The 18,413-nt window shown below is 41.3% G+C and overlaps 2 protein-coding genes across 7 annotated transcripts in view; one reads left to right on the forward strand and one right to left on the reverse strand.

The window, feature by feature from the left end:
* CLVS1 (clavesin 1) overlaps positions 1 to 18,413 on the forward strand; it is a 220,431-nt gene that overhangs the window by 125,534 nt on the left and 76,484 nt on the right. For both annotated transcript variants that reach the window (XM_033437605.2, XM_004274981.3), the window contains one exon: positions 15,580 to 15,754. In XM_033437605.2, coding sequence (XP_033293496.1) covers positions 15,580 to 15,754 — 175 coding nt within the window. The remainder of the gene's footprint in view (positions 1 to 15,579; positions 15,755 to 18,413) is intronic.
* Positions 1 to 18,413, reverse strand: part of ASPH (aspartate beta-hydroxylase) — a 386,456-nt gene that overhangs the window by 83,960 nt on the left and 284,083 nt on the right. The gene's annotated exons all lie outside the window — the stretch shown is intronic.

Genomic DNA, 18,413 nt, shown 5'->3' on the forward strand with positions numbered 1-18,413 from the left:
TTCCAGTTTAAAAAGAACAAATTAAATGGCATAACGAGAAAACAAAAGTGTAGGACATTCTACAGGACAAGTAACGTGGAAATCGTTAAAAAAAATTGACGTATGGGACTTTCCACTTGCTTCTGGCTGTCCACACACATACGCATACATACGCATATGATAGATAAAGCAACTATGCCAAATGTTGACAACTGTTGAATCAAATGATGGGTGTATAACTGTGGTATTCTTTCTACTTTTTTGTTTGCCAGGACATTTTCTTAGTAAAAAGTTGGTGGAAAACAAACCCCGCTGGCCACGTGGGGATGGCATGGTCTTTCAGGTGCCTTCCCGCCGTGATATTCGAACACTGACGTTCAAATCTGGGCACTGATATTTGTTAGCTGTGTCTTCTGAGCCTCGTTCTTTTCTCATGTATAAAGATGAAGGCTTTGGAACAGTTCTAAAATTCTGTATATCTTAAGGTCAGCAGAGAAGTTGATTCTAAATCTCTCAATAATCCATTCACACCATGAACAATCCTTATTGCCAGCACATTTTTTCTTTCAACATGAATCTTTCAAACAGTAATTTAAGAAATTTCTCTCTTCTTCTGGATCCAACAAAGAGAGAAGGAAGGAGAGAAAGTGTTCTTCAAATATTTGAAGAATGTTCTTTGTTCGCCCATCACCTACCTCCCTTCTGAAGCGAGTCATTTCTAGCAAGTCAAATCAATATACCATTATATCGTATACCATGTGCAAGCCTCTTTAGCCTTTCTGTTATCAAGATTTAGCCGTATTTGACTTTCTTCTGTACCCTTTTCCGAAGGCTGTCAGGCCAAGTTTTAGCCAATTTGCTCCTATTGCTCTGAGCTGCCCGACCAGTGTCTTATCCAAGGATAAGTCCCAAATTTGATCAGAATTCCAGGTATGACACCAACATTCCCCTTCCAGGATACAAAGCTGAACATGATTATGAAGATTTATGCCGACAGGTGTGTTTGCCTTCAAAGCCCAGCTTCAGGAGCAGAGAACTGAAAACCCGTCTCCCCTCTCAAGATCTGAGTATCCCAGGAGAGAGGCTGCCCAAGTCATGCAGGAAGAACAATACAACGGAAGAGATCTAAAAGCTATGCGCTTAGGGTACACTGGGCATGTGGATTTTAGTGTCCATCCTAACAAACAGAAGAACGTATGAGTCATTTTCTTTTGTAGTTGCTCTTAATAAAATGTCCATTTTTATTTGTTTCTTTTTAAGAGTAGTTTTAGAGTCACAGTCTAATGGAGAGGAAAGTACAGAGATTTCCCATATACCCCCTGCTCCCATACATGTAGCCTCCCAGTCATCAACATCTCTCATCAGAATGGTACGTTTGTCACAACTGATGAACCTCCACTGACACATCATAATCACCCAAAGTCCATAGTTAACATTATGGTTCATTCTTGGTGGTGTACATTCTATGGGTTTGGACAAATATATAATGAAAGGTATCCATCATTATATTATTATAAAGATTATTAACTATCTGGGCTAGACCTGGATAACTTGCTGCAACTTCTACACCAGCACTTGCTGCTTCACCTTGCACTTTGATGGTAAGGACATGGCTTCTTTCCTTAAACCTCATAAACCAGCTTCTGCTGGCTTCAAACTTTTCTTCTGCAGTTTTCTCACCTCGCTCAGCCTTCACAGAATTGAAGAAAGCTGAGGCCTTGCTCTGGCTTAGGCTTTGGCTTAAGGGAATGTTGTGGCTGGTCTGACCTTCTAACCAGACCCCTAAAAGCTTCTCCATATCAGCCATTAGGCTGTTTCACTTTTTTTTTTTTTTTTTTTGCTGTACGTGGGCCTCTCACTGTTGTGACCTCTCCCGTTGCGGAGCACAGGCTCCGGACGCGCAGGCTCAGCGGCCATGGCTCACGGGCCCAGCCGCTCCGCGGCATGTGGGATCTTCCCGGACCGGGGCACGAACCCGTGTCCCCCGCATCGGCAGGCGGACTCTCAACCACTGCGCCACCAGGGAAGCCCCTCACTTTTTTTTTTTTTTTAATCATTCATATGTTCACTAGAGTAGCACTTTTAATTTTCTCCAAGAACATTTCCTTTGCATTGGCAACTTAGCTAACTGGTGTAACAGGCCTAGTTTTTGGCCTGTCTTGGCTTTCAACATGCCTTCCTCACTAAGCTTAATTATATCTAGCTTTTGATTTAAAGTGGGAGACATACGACTCTTACTTGAGCACTTAGAAGCCATTGTTTGGTTATTGGTTACTGACCTAATTTCAATATCGTTGTGTCTCAAGGAACAGGGAGGCCCGAGGAGAGGGAGACAGACAGACAGTGGAAGAACCACTCATAGGAGCAGTCAGAACACAGACTTTTATCCATTAAGTTATTATATGGGTGCGACTTGTGGTGCCCTAAAACAATGAAAATAGTAACATTACAGGTCACTGATCACAGATCATCATAACAAATAGAGTAATAATGAAAGCGCTTGAAATACTGTGAGAATTACCAGAAGACACAGAGATACGAAGTGAGCAAGTGCTGTTGGAAAAACGGCACTGATAGATGTGCTTGATACAGGGTTGCCACAAACCTTCGATTTGTAAAAAACGCCGTGTCCACGAAGTGCAACAAAGCACAGCTCAATAACGTGAGGTCGGCCTATGCTGCGTATATACAGGCATATAGGGGTCAAGACTATTGTAATAGGAGAGAGTGTTTGACAAGGGACAAGTGGAGATTTATGGCTGATGGGCAGGGAGAGGGAGTGGATGGACAATTCCTAAGAGGAATTTGGTTAGGTGCCAAGGATGGGGGTGGCGGGGAGAAACTTGGTTTAAGATATTAAAGGTGGGGAGAGCTCAATATTCTCAAATTTCTCAATATTGTCAATATTCTCAAATCCTGGCTTAGCAGGACTTTTTGGGAAAACTGGGCTCTGCAGGCCAAGGATGTGGACCAAGGAGGAGGCCTGGATGAAGAAAACACTCAGAGGAGCCTGACTAAAGTTTGTTCAAGGTGGGGCTTTTTGTCAATACTCCGCCACTTCCTGTGGCAGGAAAGTGTTCCTAACAAAGTAGCATCTGACTCAAGGCTTAAAGGGTGAGAAAGAGCCTGGTGAGGAGGAGGGAAAGAATAGTCCAGGCACAGAGGAAGAAAGTGCAAGAGAGAAGCACCAGAAATTCTTGATTCCACACACCGCTCAGCCTCCCATCTGAGCCAGTGTTTCTTCCTTTGTTCTGTGAGTCTCAGAGCTGTGACAGGCATACTAGACCCAGGAGTCAGGAACCCTGTTATGACTGTGCAACCAACTGCTCATGAGGTTTCACTGAGCATCTCTGGATCTGAACTTCACCATGTAAGACAAGGAAGTTACTGGCATTGGGGATGGGGACCTTATTCTGGGGCCTGTACTGCACATTGCAGGATATTTAGCGTCAATGGCCTCTGCTCAATAAATGCTGGCAGTGTTCTCCAAATATTGTAAAAACCAGCAATGACTCCCTCCCATATGCATAACCAGATGTCCCCCAAACTGGGGAGGGAGTGATCCTACCTTCTGCTGAAAATCACCTACAAGATTCCTTGTAGCTCTCTGTTGCTTCACTCTATTTGAATTGTAAATTCATTCCGGAAGAACCAACCTCATCTTAATCCATTCTCCCTCCCTCCAAGCTTCCCCAGAGTCCAGAGAATTAAGTGGGTGGGTAAGTACCATCCCATATTCCTGAATGTGGGTGAAAGAGACAGAAGATTCCAGCTCTTTCCTCTGGGAATGTTCTTACGAGCCAGAACTAGAAATACCCTCCTTGTGCCTTGACTAATAGAAGAGGAATGGGTAATAACCCACCACTTTGTAGCAGATGAGAATCAAAGCAAGAGGGAAATTTTGAGATAAAACTTTCCAGAGCCTGAGCATTTAAATTTTTTCCTCTTTGGAAATTAAACTACTGATCTTTCTAAGTCGTCCTTTACAATCTCTGAGATTTTGTTAGGATAAATATAGGCAATGAAATCCTCCTACAGCAAAATTCCAAGTCCTAAAATGTTGTATTTTCTCTTTGTGTGAGAAATATATTTAAAATACATAAATCGTGTCTCTATACATATGTAATACATTTTCCAAATTCTGTTCTGCCATTCAGAGTAGGATATTTTGGACTTATGTTGAAGATAAATGTATGTTGATGTTTTACAGTATCTCCTGCAGTGCAGCTACTGTTAAGTGGCAGCAATAAATAATAACCACTGGCTCTAATTGCTTAGAGAATTGCCAAGTGATAATCTGTGATGTAATTAAGTAAAGGAAACCAATGTTGTCTTTAACCACCTCCATAAAATGATTCCCTACAGAGGCATCTGACCTTCCATAAGGAAAGTTACCTTAAGGGGCAAAATTAACCCTCTAAGCACACTCCCTCAGCTAGCAAAAGTCAACCAAACCCTGCGTTGGTTTTGTTGTTGTTGTTAAATGAACTATGTAGAGCCTATGTTTATTTTTTAACGAATGTTTCAAGAGTTACCTTTTGTTTTGATTCTGATTCCCAAAATAAGCAGGGTGAAAATATGAGCTTGTGTTTTGACTGGGGGTCCGTAAGTGAGTTCATGGGAGCTTCCAGGCCACTGGTTTGGGAAGAGGGTGCAGGGAGAGGGCACTGCTACTCTTTCATCTCCATAACCCACCACCTGAATTGGGCTGGGTTGGGGCCCAGGGAATGTGCATGTGGAACTTCTTCTAGGAGAATTCTAGAAATTCCCACATCTCTATTCTGACATGTCTGGTCCCGCCAGGTAACTATTATAGGCAGAGCACTCAAGGTCCCACCTGTCTTCTGAAACCTCCAAAGGGGATTTTTCTGGAAGAAAAGTACGTGGGGTTTGCAAAAGGCTTGTTCCTTCTGGGCATGAAATATATTTATCTTAGTTTCAGAAGGATGATCAAACTGCTTGTCATTATTGCAATCTGTGAACCATCACAAGCATTATAGGAGTTGATCAAGACCAAAAAGTCCTACTGTCAGACTAGCCTCAGGGGTGCCAAAGCTCAGAGACAGTATAAACAGTGGTAAGGGGCTTCCTGAGCCTGACAGCTGTGATGGTCATGGGAGCCTTATATCTTTCTCTCTCTGAGAATCCAATAACCTTGAGGTGTCTTGAGGAAGATGAAACAGCTCAAGGGTGATAGCCAGATAGAGGATGCCTATCTGGAAACCAGCCACCAAGTTGCATTTCTATCAGAGTAGATTATAAAGCTCTCCTGAATATATTATCTACGAAAATAAGCCTTTTCTTTCCATTATGTAGTGATCTCCTTGTGGCTCTCTCCTTTTAATCCTGCATACCTTTGATTGCTTGCTGTTGTTTAAGTAGCTTATGATTAGAAGGCTAGAATTTTCAAAAGGGGAAAGGATAAACCAACTTTGAAAACTTCAATCAGATTGCAGACTCTCTGAATTCAATCAGTCTCTATTGAAGCTTCTGATGTGAACTACCCATATTTTTCAGGGTTGAGACTCCTAGTTATAGGCAACTAATTTTAGAACCTTGGGACTTCTCTTGGTTTTAAGATCTTGCTATCCTGTCAGAATACACTGATCTCTTCGTTAAGTACAGAGGTTTGGAGTTTTCATTGGAGACGGGCAATTTTATGAATTAATTAAAATTATGAGATGCTGCATACTTCCAACTCAAGTCACAGGTATGCCTTCCATGAAAGGTAACATCTATAGAGATTGCTAATGCACTATTTAGTTCAAACTGTCTTGCACACAGTTTGTGATTTCAGAAAGGAATCTTGATTGCAAGAGTGACTGCAGCATATCACTCAGAGGGAAGGACCTCAGGAGGGCAAAATCATTCAAAGCAGTGTAGTCCCACGGGATGTATGTTTTCCTAAAATGCCTCCTCACCTTATTGTCCAATGTCTTATCCTGAAAGTGATTTTATGGCTATAAGAGCCAGACAGACTTAGAGGAAAGAATATTCCATTTCAAGCAGTGGCTAGTACACTACCATGAACTCCACGCAAGAGCTATAAATATCAATTGAATTCCATTGTAAGTAAGAGTGATGTGGCCATTCATATTCATTCACCCATGTCAGAGGAGATCTTGCTGTTCGTGACCCCCATTAGGCTGATATAATCATAGCTCCACGTCTAGTCTTAAGTGCTTCCTTTGCATTCTTGAGACTCTTCCTAGTTTTTACTTTTCTGAAGCTCTTCAGCCCAAGAGTTACCAGAATAGATAAGCATGAAACTAGTTTGTCATAGTCATTTAGTAATGGATGGACTGCCCAGAGCTGACTCCCATTGGGGTGTTTTTTCTTCCATGGCTGCTGCTCCTATAGGCCCTGGCCCAATCCCCATCTAGAGGGCTAATGAAATAAACCTCTTCCTTGCTTGTATTTCGGCTGTCTTAAAGTGGTGTTTTGGGACCAGTTCTTTCCCAGTGAGCTAAGAATCTTGTGGTATACTAGCCTTCTTATCTGTAGACATCCGTCTAGCATTTATTATTAACTGTTCTAGATTGTAATCTTCTTACCGCCCACACTAACCTTACGTGGATACAGCTACGGCCCTCTCCTAAACCAAAATTAATCCTTTTTTTAAAAATAAATTTATTTATTTTATGTATTTAGTTTTGGCTGCGTTGGGCCTTCGTCGCTGAGCGTGGGCTTTCTCTAGTTGCGGTGAGTGGTAGCTACTCTTTGTTGCGGCGCGCAGGCTTCTCGTTGCGGTGGCTTCCCTTGTGGAGCGTGGGCTCTAGGCACGCGGGCTCCGTAGTCGTGGCTCACGGGCTCAGTAGTTGTGGCTCGCGGTCTCTAGAGCGCAGGCTCAGTAGTTGTGGCGCACGGGCTTAGTTGCTCCCGGCATGTGGGATGTTCCCGGACCAGGGGTAGAACCCGTGTCCCCTGCATTGGCAGGCTGATTCTTAACCACTGCGCCACCAGGAAGGTCCCCCAAATTAACCTTAAAGCCTGGTTTTCTTTCCAATTCTTGTACACATGGTACTTAGTAGCATATTATTTTATAAATATGAGCCACAATGGAAAAAGGGCTTAAGGACCTACATCTGCCATCACTGCTCCTATCAATGAGCGTAAGAGACACTGAAGAGGAAGAAAATGTACCCAGTGCTGCTCCCAGAGTGGGTTTTGTCTATTTTCAGTGTTTCAAAGCTTCCAACAGGTTGGTTCAACATGTTTGCCTTCGTTCATTTACTAAGAATCATTTATTCAGCATCTACTATGTATAGGTACTGGTGATTGACAGGGATTCAAAGACAAACACTACACACTTCCACCCCTGATGGAGCTCATAGTCTAGGTTAGAGAGGCAAGTGGTCCCTTCTTGCAAAGAGAACAGGAAATATTCTCTTCTGCAGACATGGCTTCTACTTAGGGTGATATTTCATCACTTGAGTGGCAGGAATGCAGACCCCGCACAACCGTGCACTTCTCGGCACCCCCTTGACAGCCCCGAAGTCAAGTCATATTAATAACTAATATTAATATTGTGCGTTGCTGTCCTGGGTGCTGATCCTTACCGTGTAAGAACTAGATACAACTATAGCACCTCTAACTCACCTCCTACCCAGCAGAGTTCCTTTTGTCCTTAATAGTACCTCTGACCTTCCTCTCTTGACATCCCCATTCAGCTCTCACTATATTGCAATGGCCTCCTCTTAATTGGACTCTGTGTCTTCAGTCTCCTAACTCCAATCCACATAATCTCTGTTACCAGTTCAAATCTTCCTACAGCATAATTGCTGTTGCTCCCTTACTCTGCATAAACAGCCGGTAGTTCTCCCAGCAAGCAGGATGAAGACGGATCACAATTCTAACCTTGTTTCTATTCCTTTACACTTGCCCCAGTGGCACTGGCAAACTTGCCATTGCTCCCAATACAACAGTCTCTACACTCTCAGAACTTACTGTTTACGTGGCTCCTTCTGCCCTTTTCCTTCTACGTCCAGCATCCAAACCTTCCCATTCTTCACAGCCCAACTGAAGATGTTCTGAAACCTCCCAGCCGTGGGTGACCTTGCCTCATAACTCCCAAACACTCTGCAATTCCTATCACTTTCCACCTGATACCATGTTCACTTATGTAATAATGAAAACCAACATGACCATCAACTCATTCCATGGATAGAATAAGTCAGTTGCTCTATGACTTTGTGTACATTAGCTCATGTTATCATTACCAGGGAGGTAGGTGCTAGGATCCTCTTTCTACAGATGAGGAAACTAAACCACAGAGAGATAAAACTCACTCGCTAAGCTTACACAGAACAGCTGAGATTTGAATCAGTCTGTTAACTCCAAACCCTATGCTTTTAATGACTATGCCTCACTGCCTCCCATGTATGTATTTTTTAATGTCTTCTACTGGTTTCCATCTACTAGCGGAAGAGTAAAAAATATCCTTTTATCTTATGTGTCTTCCACAAAGTAAAATTTTGTCATATCTTTGAATAAATGCCTTCCTGATTCCTTATCCGGTTTTAGGTACTTCAAAACTTTTAAAATAAAACATTGAGTGATGATAAATTTCATTAACTGTTTAAGTGAGCAGATAAAAGCATTTGATGTTAATTTCATTCTCTTCAATTCTTGGGAGAATTTAGAAGCACTTGGACCAAACGTAATAAAATATTGTTTTTATTTATTCAAACCAGCTTCTCATTTAAAATAAAAAAAGCCTGAAGGGAGGCAACCCTAAAAGATGAATTCATTGTTTGTGTACACACACACACACACACACACACACACACACAGATGATCTATACACTTGCTCACCACAGAAACACAAACAAGGAAAAACCCTGGCAAATTGGAATCTGAAAACATTCGTTTCAGTTTCCTTTTTACTGGTGGATATGAATATTCTGCATTCTTGTGTCTATATCCTGAGATGGATGGGCCTGTCAGGATTGGTCTACAGAAACAGTCTCTTATCTTCATACTTTACTTGAGTGAGAGAACACTGTCTTCACCATTTACATCACTATTTTCTCTATACTAGTTCAAAAGCCGGGCCCTGTTCTTAGACAAGAACATTACCCTTTATGTTCTGCCCTCCATAAGCAAATGCTTGAGTTGGAGGTGAGTTGGGGTTCCCTCCCACCCTTCCTCCTCCCTCCGTTTCCCCTTTTTTTCTTCCTTTCTTTCTTTCCTCCTTCCTTCCTTTCCTTCTCTTTCTTTCTTTTCCTTTTCCTTTCCTTTCTTTCTCTCTTTCTTTCTTTCTTTTCTTTCTTTCCTTCCTTCCTTCCTCTCTCTCTCTCTTTCTTCTCTCTTTTTCTCTTCCTCCTTCCTTTCTTCCCTGCTTTCTCCTTCCTTTTCTTTCTTACTCCTCTTAATCATATGAGCTTCATCAAACCATATGAGGCAGAGTTAAATCCCAGGCTTCTGTTCTCTGGGAGACCATCCCTACTAAGACAAGTAATTAACTAATTGACTTTCCAGCTAACATTCAGGGTAATACATTTAAGATTAAGGTCTTGCAAATATTAATTCTACCACAGCAAAGTTAAACATTTTTGTTAGCATCTTCCTTGACCTAATATTATCTGAACACAATTATTTCTTTTACTTTTTCTTGATTACCTCATTGAGAAATATAGATTTGTTTGCCTAGATGCATAATGACACACAGAGACCATCCAGCTGAAACCTGATTCACATACAAATTATTAGAACCCATTTAGGAAAATATATCACCCGAATTCCCATTCCAAACCACTTATCAAAGACCCTCGGCCCTAGAAGAGGAGAAAATAGGTTCATCTGGACAGAACACAATGGAGTTTTGCACATTTCCTATTGTCCTGCTGCCATCACCACCATGAAAGCAGTGTAACCAAGAGGGGTATCTCTATATTCCATGCAAGTACAAATACTGCCTCCTATCCTATTGGGATGAACTTTCCAATTCACAAAGCTCTTCGCACACGTAATTCTGCATAACCGTGCAACAGCCCCCTACATGGAGAAACAGGAAATCACCCCACGGTGGACTTCAGTCTTCTACACAGAGTTGCATGCTTGTTGAGTGGCAGAGCCAGGATGCCAAGCCCTTGAGTATAGACTCTTTTGCCACTTTACTCAGAGGGTTCTTGCCATGTCTAGAGGCCAAAATGCATCAGAAGAGTTGCAGAGGGAGCACATATTCCTCTCCATGTTGGCTTAGGCAACGTTATCAGAAAAGGGGCAAAGTAGGAACTGTGAAAGTCATGCTGTGGTTATTTTAGTAATTCGCTTTGAAATAAACTTCAAATGGGATGAAGAGATAAAGAAACATACTCAGATGCAATGTTTCTGCACCTGCTGCAAATAGATATTGGTGGCAAACCATCTGCACAACTAGTTTGTGGTTTAAGAAGGACCCTAAAAATCTCCAAGCAACAGTCATAAACACAATGATATTGATTGTAAAGTGAAGAGGTTTCAAGAACTGGCCAAAAGAGCTTTAACTACTAATATTAACAGACTTCTTGCTGTTATATGCAGAAGAATTAGCATAGAAATAGGCACTGTGATTTCAGAATTAACTAAGAGGCTTCCCACAACTTTTTCTGAGAACTAGTGTCACTGGCAACCACATTATGTCTTTAAGTGGTTATCTGATCACAGGTAGTCTCTTTTTTTCTTATATGCGTCTAGCCCTGGGATCTAGGTTCTAAAATCTCCACTAAAAATTCAAAGCACAAAGGAGTCACTTCTTGAAACTTAAATATCTTCTTAGAGATAAAACACTGTTTTGCATCTCATTTGTATTACGCTGTGGACTTAGACTCTAAAGCCTCAGGTGGCAATGCTGGGTGCTCAATTCATAAAAACAACAGTAGAACTACAAATGCATCCATTTTCATAATCTCTAATTGCTCATAATATAATGATGAACCTCCACCTCTAAACCCTTAATAAGTCCTAATTAATACAAAATTATCCCTTTTTGAGAAAAGTTCTTTACATGTCACTGGCAATTTGCCATTCACAGAGCTCCCGCACATTTTCACATTTGAGCTTTTAATTATCAAACTAAAACTGATCTAATCCATAGCTGACTATGTAAATGCCTTGCAAATTATAGAAGAAGACTGAAAAAATCTGAATATCCACTTGTCACCTGTTAGTTCATTTTGAGATAAGTGCTCCGCGACACTGAGAGAATTGCGATTGTAGGCAATACAGAAAATAATTCCCCCCCCCCCGCCCCGGCTTATTAGAGTTAAACCGTGCTGTAAGTCTAAATGAGTTGGTAGAATGAGTAAATTCTGGAAATTCTGGAAGAGATTCATGGAAACTTACCATGGCAGATTACGAACTCCAGTAAGCAGTTTAAAAAAATTAACTTTTTACCTAGAACAATTGTAGATTTACAGAATTATTGTGAAGATAGTACAGAAGGTTGCTCTATCCCCTGCATTGGGTTTTCTTTATTATTAATATCTTACATTAGTATAGTATATTTATTACAACTAATGAACCAATACGATACATTATTATTCACTAAAACCTATGCTTTATGCAGATTTCTTTGGTTTTTACCTAATATCTTTCTTCTGTCCCAGGATCCCATCCAAAATATCCCATAACATTTAGTCTTCATGTCTCCTTAGGCTCATCTAGGCTGTGATGGTTTCTCAGACTTTCCTTGGTTTTTTATGAACTTGACAATCTTGAAGAGTACCGGTCAGGTATTTTGTAGAATGTTTCTCAATTAGAATGTGCCTAATGTTTCCCCCTTGACTAATCTGGGGTTATGGTTTTGGGGGAGGAAGATTACAGAGGTAAAGTATGATTTTCATCATCATATCAAGGGGAACTACTCTCAACATGATTTATCTCTGTTGATGTCGACCCTAGTCACCTGGCTGAGGAAGTGTTTGTCTGGTTTCTCTCGTAAAGTTACTCTTTCTCCCTCCCTTTCCACACTGTACAAGATCTTGGAAAAGAAAAGTCACTATGCTCAGCCCACACTTAAGGAGTGAGAAGCTACGTTCCACCTTCATGAGGGTGGAGTAACTATATAAAGTATTTGGTATGTCAAATTATAAAAAGCTGAGAGGATTTCACAACTCAAAGATATCATAAATAAGAAAGAGGAAATCCATTTGAGGAAGCCAGGAAGTAAGGAGTTCAAGCTAATGATCAGCTAAGATATAGGGGGCGGTCACACCCCTCAACAGGGGTAACCCTCATGACTTGAGACCCATCCCATTCAACTTTTTGCTGCCCAACTTTCTAGTTCTTCTAGAAAAGTGAAGTGTTCAAACATTTGGAAACTATAGTGAATTCCAAAATTATTTTACTTTTCTCCTGGGATCACCCCGTAAGTATAATACTTCATTCGTTGCAAATGCCTACCCGTCAGTAAGGTTCTGGTCTTGAAAACGTATAAAATAGTTTTCAAGTTTCCAAGAGTCAGTGTTTCTTTCTTGGGAGTGAATACAAGTGGATATGTGATGGAAGAGGTGCTATCTCTCATTTACAGAGGAGTAATATGCGGTAGCAATTAAGCGATTTGCTAAAGATCTTCATAATCAATGATGTCTGTCTTCACTGTTCAACGAAAAGGGCTATCTCAAAATTCTCCAAAGATCTACTTGTTGTCAAATACAATAGCCCTTTCTCCTTCCTTATTCTCCTTCATCTTTCTGTTGCGTCTGACTTGGTTAACGACCTTATGGTATTGGGTAGCTATTAGTTTACAACAAACCATCCCCAAACTCAATGGCTTAGAAAAGCAATGATTTACTGTTGCTCACACATCTGTGGGGCAGCTAGTGTTCATCTAGGCTGGGGTCATCTAGGCTGGCTCTGCTTCTTTCAAAGATCTGCTAGCTGGCTGGCTGGCTGGGGAGTCATTCTTCTCTTCAGTCTAGCAGTCTAGCTGTGGCATATGTTTTTCCATGGCAACGGCAGAAAGCAAGAGAACAAGTAACATCTGAGGTCTCTAAGAGCTAGGCCCCAAATTGGTACACTGTCATTTCAGTCACATACCATCAGTTAAAGCAAGTCACATGGCCAAAGGGCAAGAAATACATTCTCATCAATGAGGTCAACACATAGCTAGTGTGTGGATGCTCAGATAAGTGAAGAATTGGGGTCAGTAATGCAATCTATCATATCCTTCTTGAAACACTAACCCCCTTTTTAGAAAACACATTACTATCATGATTCTCTCACTTTTTTTTTTTTTTTTTCTATAAGCGGGCCTCTCACTGCTGTGGCCTCTCCCGTTGTGGAGCACAGGCTCCGGACGCACAGGCTCAGCGGCCATGGCTCACCGGCCCAGCCGCTCCGTGGCATGTGGGCTCTTCCCGGACCGGGGCACGAACCCGTGTCCCCTGCATCGGCAGGCGGACTCTCAACCACTGCGCCACCAGGGAAGCCCTCTCTCACTTTTTATTTCCTTAACCTTTCTTCGTTCAACCTCAGAACTGTATGTAAGCTTTACATAAGGCTTAGCTTTTCTGAGTTTCCTGATTCTCTCCATGTGTGTATTCTTGCTAAGAAAGCTTACCCAGGATCAGACTCTCTAATTCCCTAATGTCATTTATAGTTTACCATTGGGCATTTCCATATTTTCCTTTGGAACTGCCTAAGCTCACAATCTTTGGTCTCACGCTCCACTTAGATCAATGTTTCTTCCCAATACAAAGCTGTATCTCTAGAAAAGACTTGGGTCTTTAGATCCTATTTGCCATGAATCCAAAAACAAAACTCAAAGCCCTAGTGAAAACTTACCCTACATTAATAGGAATTTGACATCTCTAAAATTTAGAAGAGAATATATGTAAAAGAAAATGATGAGAACATTATTAAAAACCACTTCCTATGAGACACGGTTAAAGTTACTAATATATATATATATATTAATCTAGAGATTAAATAGGGCGTCATGTCCACCATGTTTAGATAATTTAGTGTGTGGTATAGGAAGACCTGAGGTTCTCTTCTTTGTAGCAGAACTATACTCAGTGGGTGGATTTCGGGGAGGAAAAGTTTTGCTTGATATAAGGAAGACCTTTTGAGTAAGAAGAACTGTACAGAAACAGAATGGGCTAATATCTGTATTTTTCACGTGTCACTCCTCTTTCCTGAAATGTCTTACTCTTTTTCCCACTTATCCAAAATTCTATTTACCCTTCAAGGCTTAGCCCAAGCTTTCATTCCTCTGTAAGCTCTTCCTAATTACTCATTTTATCAAACCCTTTCAACTCATTTTGCTAATCTGCTACCCCACCTCAACTAAATTAAGGGCTCTTTGAAAGTAGAAATATGACATACTATTCTATAACTTCAAGTATTAAACAGAGCTCTGAGTTTATAACAGCCACTCAGTAAATTCTTACTGGTTTTTTGTTTGTTTTGTTTTTGTTTTAATGAAGTACAGATGATTTACAATATTGTGTTAGTTTCGGTAGTACAGCACAGTGATACGGTTTTAGGATTTTTTGCAGATTACATTCCATTATAGGTTATTACAAGATATTGAGTATAATTCTTTGTGCTGTACAGTAAATCCTTGATGTGAATCTATTTTATGTATAGTAATTTGTATCTGTTAATCCCATATTTAATCACATATTTTCTGATTTCCAAAATCTAGAATCATTAGATTTGGTTATAATTTGAATCAGATTGAAATGCTCAGCAATCTGTTCATTTCATCTGGTTTCACAAGATGATACAGCTTCTGATTGTAATGATAGCCTGAAGGAAGTAACAGATTTTGCCATCACTTGACATCCACAGAATTTAGAGATCCTTTAAGATCTTAAATTTTTAGCTCAAATAATTTGCTGGGAGAATTAGCAAAATATGCCATCATTTCTTCGTGTCTGAAAATTATTTAAAACAAAAATCAACTGGTGACTGGGAACATATGATGTGGAAGAACACATACAACACTAGAGAACCGTCACTCTAGTTTGTATTCAGGTCTACCTGTTGTCATAGTTACTGTTGTACTCCAAGCGATTTCCTTCCTGAATCACACTCTGCAAACCTTCAATGAAAATAAGCTATTCTTCTTTATTTTTCTCTATTCATGAATTGAGGTTAAAAAATAGCAGCAATTGCACAGTTGTTTTTACACTTTGAGCAAGATTTTAACGATACAAAAAGAACAAGAGGTTTAATCAAAACAAGTGCCTCTGATGAAGGCCTTACCTCATTTTTTCAGCAATATTCATTAAGTAGCTAGATACTGGGGCCGCAACTATGATTATGGCCCAGGAGGGAGAGACAAGTAAGGGATGCATTTCAATGAAATGCAATCAGGTCTCTGGTGGAAGCAAGAGACCAGAGACCCAAGGAAACACAAAAGAGAGACATCTTGTAAAGTTTGGGGTTCTGGTGCAGTCAGATCAAAGGGAGGTTCCATCCTGTGATTCTCAAAGCATTGTTCCTGTGAAGTTTAGCAAATGTATTTTCTGTCACTTTGGGTACAGGACACTGGTGTTACGCTGCAGGCTGGGCTCACGGAGCAGAGGACAGGCAGCCAGTGCTTCACACACAAAGTCCTATCACCTGCTAATATTCACGCACAGCCTCTCCTTTCTGCTTTGGCTGCAGGAACTCCTTCACAGACATCCTCCGGGCCATCCTGCTGTCATTGGAAGTCCTTATTGAAGATCCGGAGCTCCAGATAAATGGTTTCATTTTAATTATAGACTGGAGTAATTTTTCCTTCAAACAAGCCTCCAAACTGACACCATCAATCCTCAAACTGGCCATTGAAGGGTTGCAGGTATGTTCAATGAATGCACCATATGAGACAGTATGCGACTGTGTGCTCTTTTCTTATTGCAACCCAAGTAATGTTTGCCTTTGAGAATGGAAAAAGAAAACTTTGATAGAATCCACCTGTGAATACTCTGTATTTTTACCCCAGCCTGAGTTGAGATGCTTTTTTTAAAAAAATTAGCTTCCATTTTCATTAACAACTCTAAACTACTGTTACCAGGGGCACAAATTACCTACCGCTGCTATTATGAATAAAGCTTGGAGATGTTTAGCCAAATCCATGTGAGAGTTCACACAAATTAAAACTAGAAAACATCTACTTTATGAGTGTGCCCTTATATTGCAGTGGCATGGAAGCTTTCCAGGGTTTCTGGAAGCATCTTTGCACATGAAAATATACCCGGTGGGTCCTCACTTCTCTGAAGGCAACGTGCTGAGGTGTTTGTACTAAAGTAAATCATTTCAGTGCAAAGGAAGCATATGGAACTCTACTTCCTGTTTGTATGACCAGTTGTCAGGACTTTGGGGAAGGGGTTTTTGTGCTGTGTAGAGGTTAGGGTAGTCAGTTCCTGGGGTCCCTTCTACTTTTAAGGACCGGTGATTCCATGAAAAGTAGCAAACTCAGAGCTAAGCAATGCTGCTTAGCTTCCTGGTGAGGCATTATCATTGTTCAGGAAGATTCAGAATCAGCATAGATAAAACTCAAGTCCGTTCTTCATTTTGTAGGAAGACTGACTCCCAACAGACGGCAGTCACACGCAGCTACACAGATCACGAACTATTTGTTAATTCTCAGATCAAGCAGCCACTACTCAAGCTCTTCAAAGTACAAGACTGGGAAACCCATTTCCATCACCCGTCGTACTCTAGTGTGATGAGTAATCGATGGGCCTGTTTCGTAAACTGTGGCTGATTCACATTTGGCTCCCAGCAAATATGCAGCACTTACAGGGCCTCTGATAAACTCATGTTTATTGAATGGAACTTATTTTGTTGAAAGGGTTTCCTATTTCAGAAGAGGAACAAGTACACACTGTTCCAAGAATGCCACATTATCCTGGGGAGTTACATCACACAGTGTATCGGGGGCACATTTTTAAATTTGCTTTTGCATTTCTAGACTACAGAGTATCCTGCCTTGCCTTAAAAAAAATCTCAATCATAGACTTGTTTGTCCTTTACTGTCAATCACTTTCTCTTAGCTCTCTTTTTCTCCAGCGCCCTCTCATCTAAGCCTCTGAACATCTGATCTTTCTCTCCTTAAAGCTCTTATCAAAGGGAGATTTAAAGTAAGCTGCAAGGTTTATTTCATTCCCTATAATTATGCTGGCCATATTTCCAGGATTTTCTGTGGTGTAGTACAAGCTTCATATAATTTTATCTTTCTAAAAAGAGATAATTCATTACATGTGTAAGTAGCTGTGATTCAAATTCTATGTATTTATAAGATTTTCCATAAATCAGGAAGAAAAATGTACTTTTTCCAACCCTGTGTTCCAATTTTTATTTCTGGAAATGTGTGGATTATATAACATGTCCCCTGCCAACTTCTCTAGGCTAATGTGGGTCTGAGTTAATGCATGTGAATGTGTTTTAAAACATAAAGCTGTACATAAGTTTGTAATATATTTTTACAAGAAATACTAGATGACCTTTTGTGGGGCAAAACGAGTCATATCTGGGCCTTCTCTCTTCATGTACCAGCGTCCGGGTTGAACTCCACAACGTCCTATAGCTCTGGTTAAAGAATAGCCTCTACTGGGCGAAGGGGAGATGCATGGGGTCAGGGTCAGAGTGGAGAAAAAGTACTTCCTCCCAGCATCTCACAGAGCAATGGCCTGGACCTCTCTGTTGCTAAACAAGGTAAACTCCCTTGACTGTGGGAAAGCATCAGGCCCGTCAGGCTGTCTGGACTGGGATGCAGCTTTTTCTGTGAATTCTGCCTGCCCAGACCCTGAAGACCTAAGAACTCTTAAAAAGGTGCAGACCCTCCTGCCAGGAGAAGCTGAGCTTGCACGCAGCTCCTCTGTCTGGGATATGGGCTCCCTGTCCTAACGAGCTTGTTGGCTTGGTTCTTGCCCTACAGTGGGTGGTCAGCTCTGGCCAGCCACTGGCAACTTCTCGCTCCAGGCTATCCCCTTTCAGGCGTTGCGGGAATTCAGACACCACGGTCACCTCTCTACCAGCTCTCCCAGGGACCTTATATCACTGCAGGGATTGCTTCCATCCACAGTGTAACCATTAACTGCTTATGGCATTTCAAAAAAGTCCTAACGGATACTAGCAGAATTCATGGCTTTGTGGTCACACTGTGGTACAAGGAAGATCCCATACAGGTCTCCACCTGTCAGCCATGCAAGTTCAAGATAAATTTCATAACACCACTGGCATGGGTAAAGGCCATGGACTTTACTGGAGAAAAGGAAAGGGTCAGTGAGAGATGAGAAGTCACTGCTGTTCTTTTTTCCTCTGCACCATCAGAGAGGCCCAAAGAGGTTCGAGTGTCCTGTAGACATGCAGGAGGTTGCAGGGGAGGGAGACCCTATGTTCCAGTGAAGGGAACTTGCTTTCTCTGCTGTCCTGCCTTTTGTGGGGTGGATGTGAGAAAGTAACCTGGCACGGGGGTACTAATCAGACTACTTTTGTGCTAGGCCATCTGGTTT

Source organism: Orcinus orca, chromosome 17 (genome assembly GCF_937001465.1).
Source record: "Orcinus orca chromosome 17, mOrcOrc1.1, whole genome shotgun sequence".
NCBI lineage: Eukaryota > Metazoa > Chordata > Mammalia > Artiodactyla > Delphinidae > Orcinus > Orcinus orca.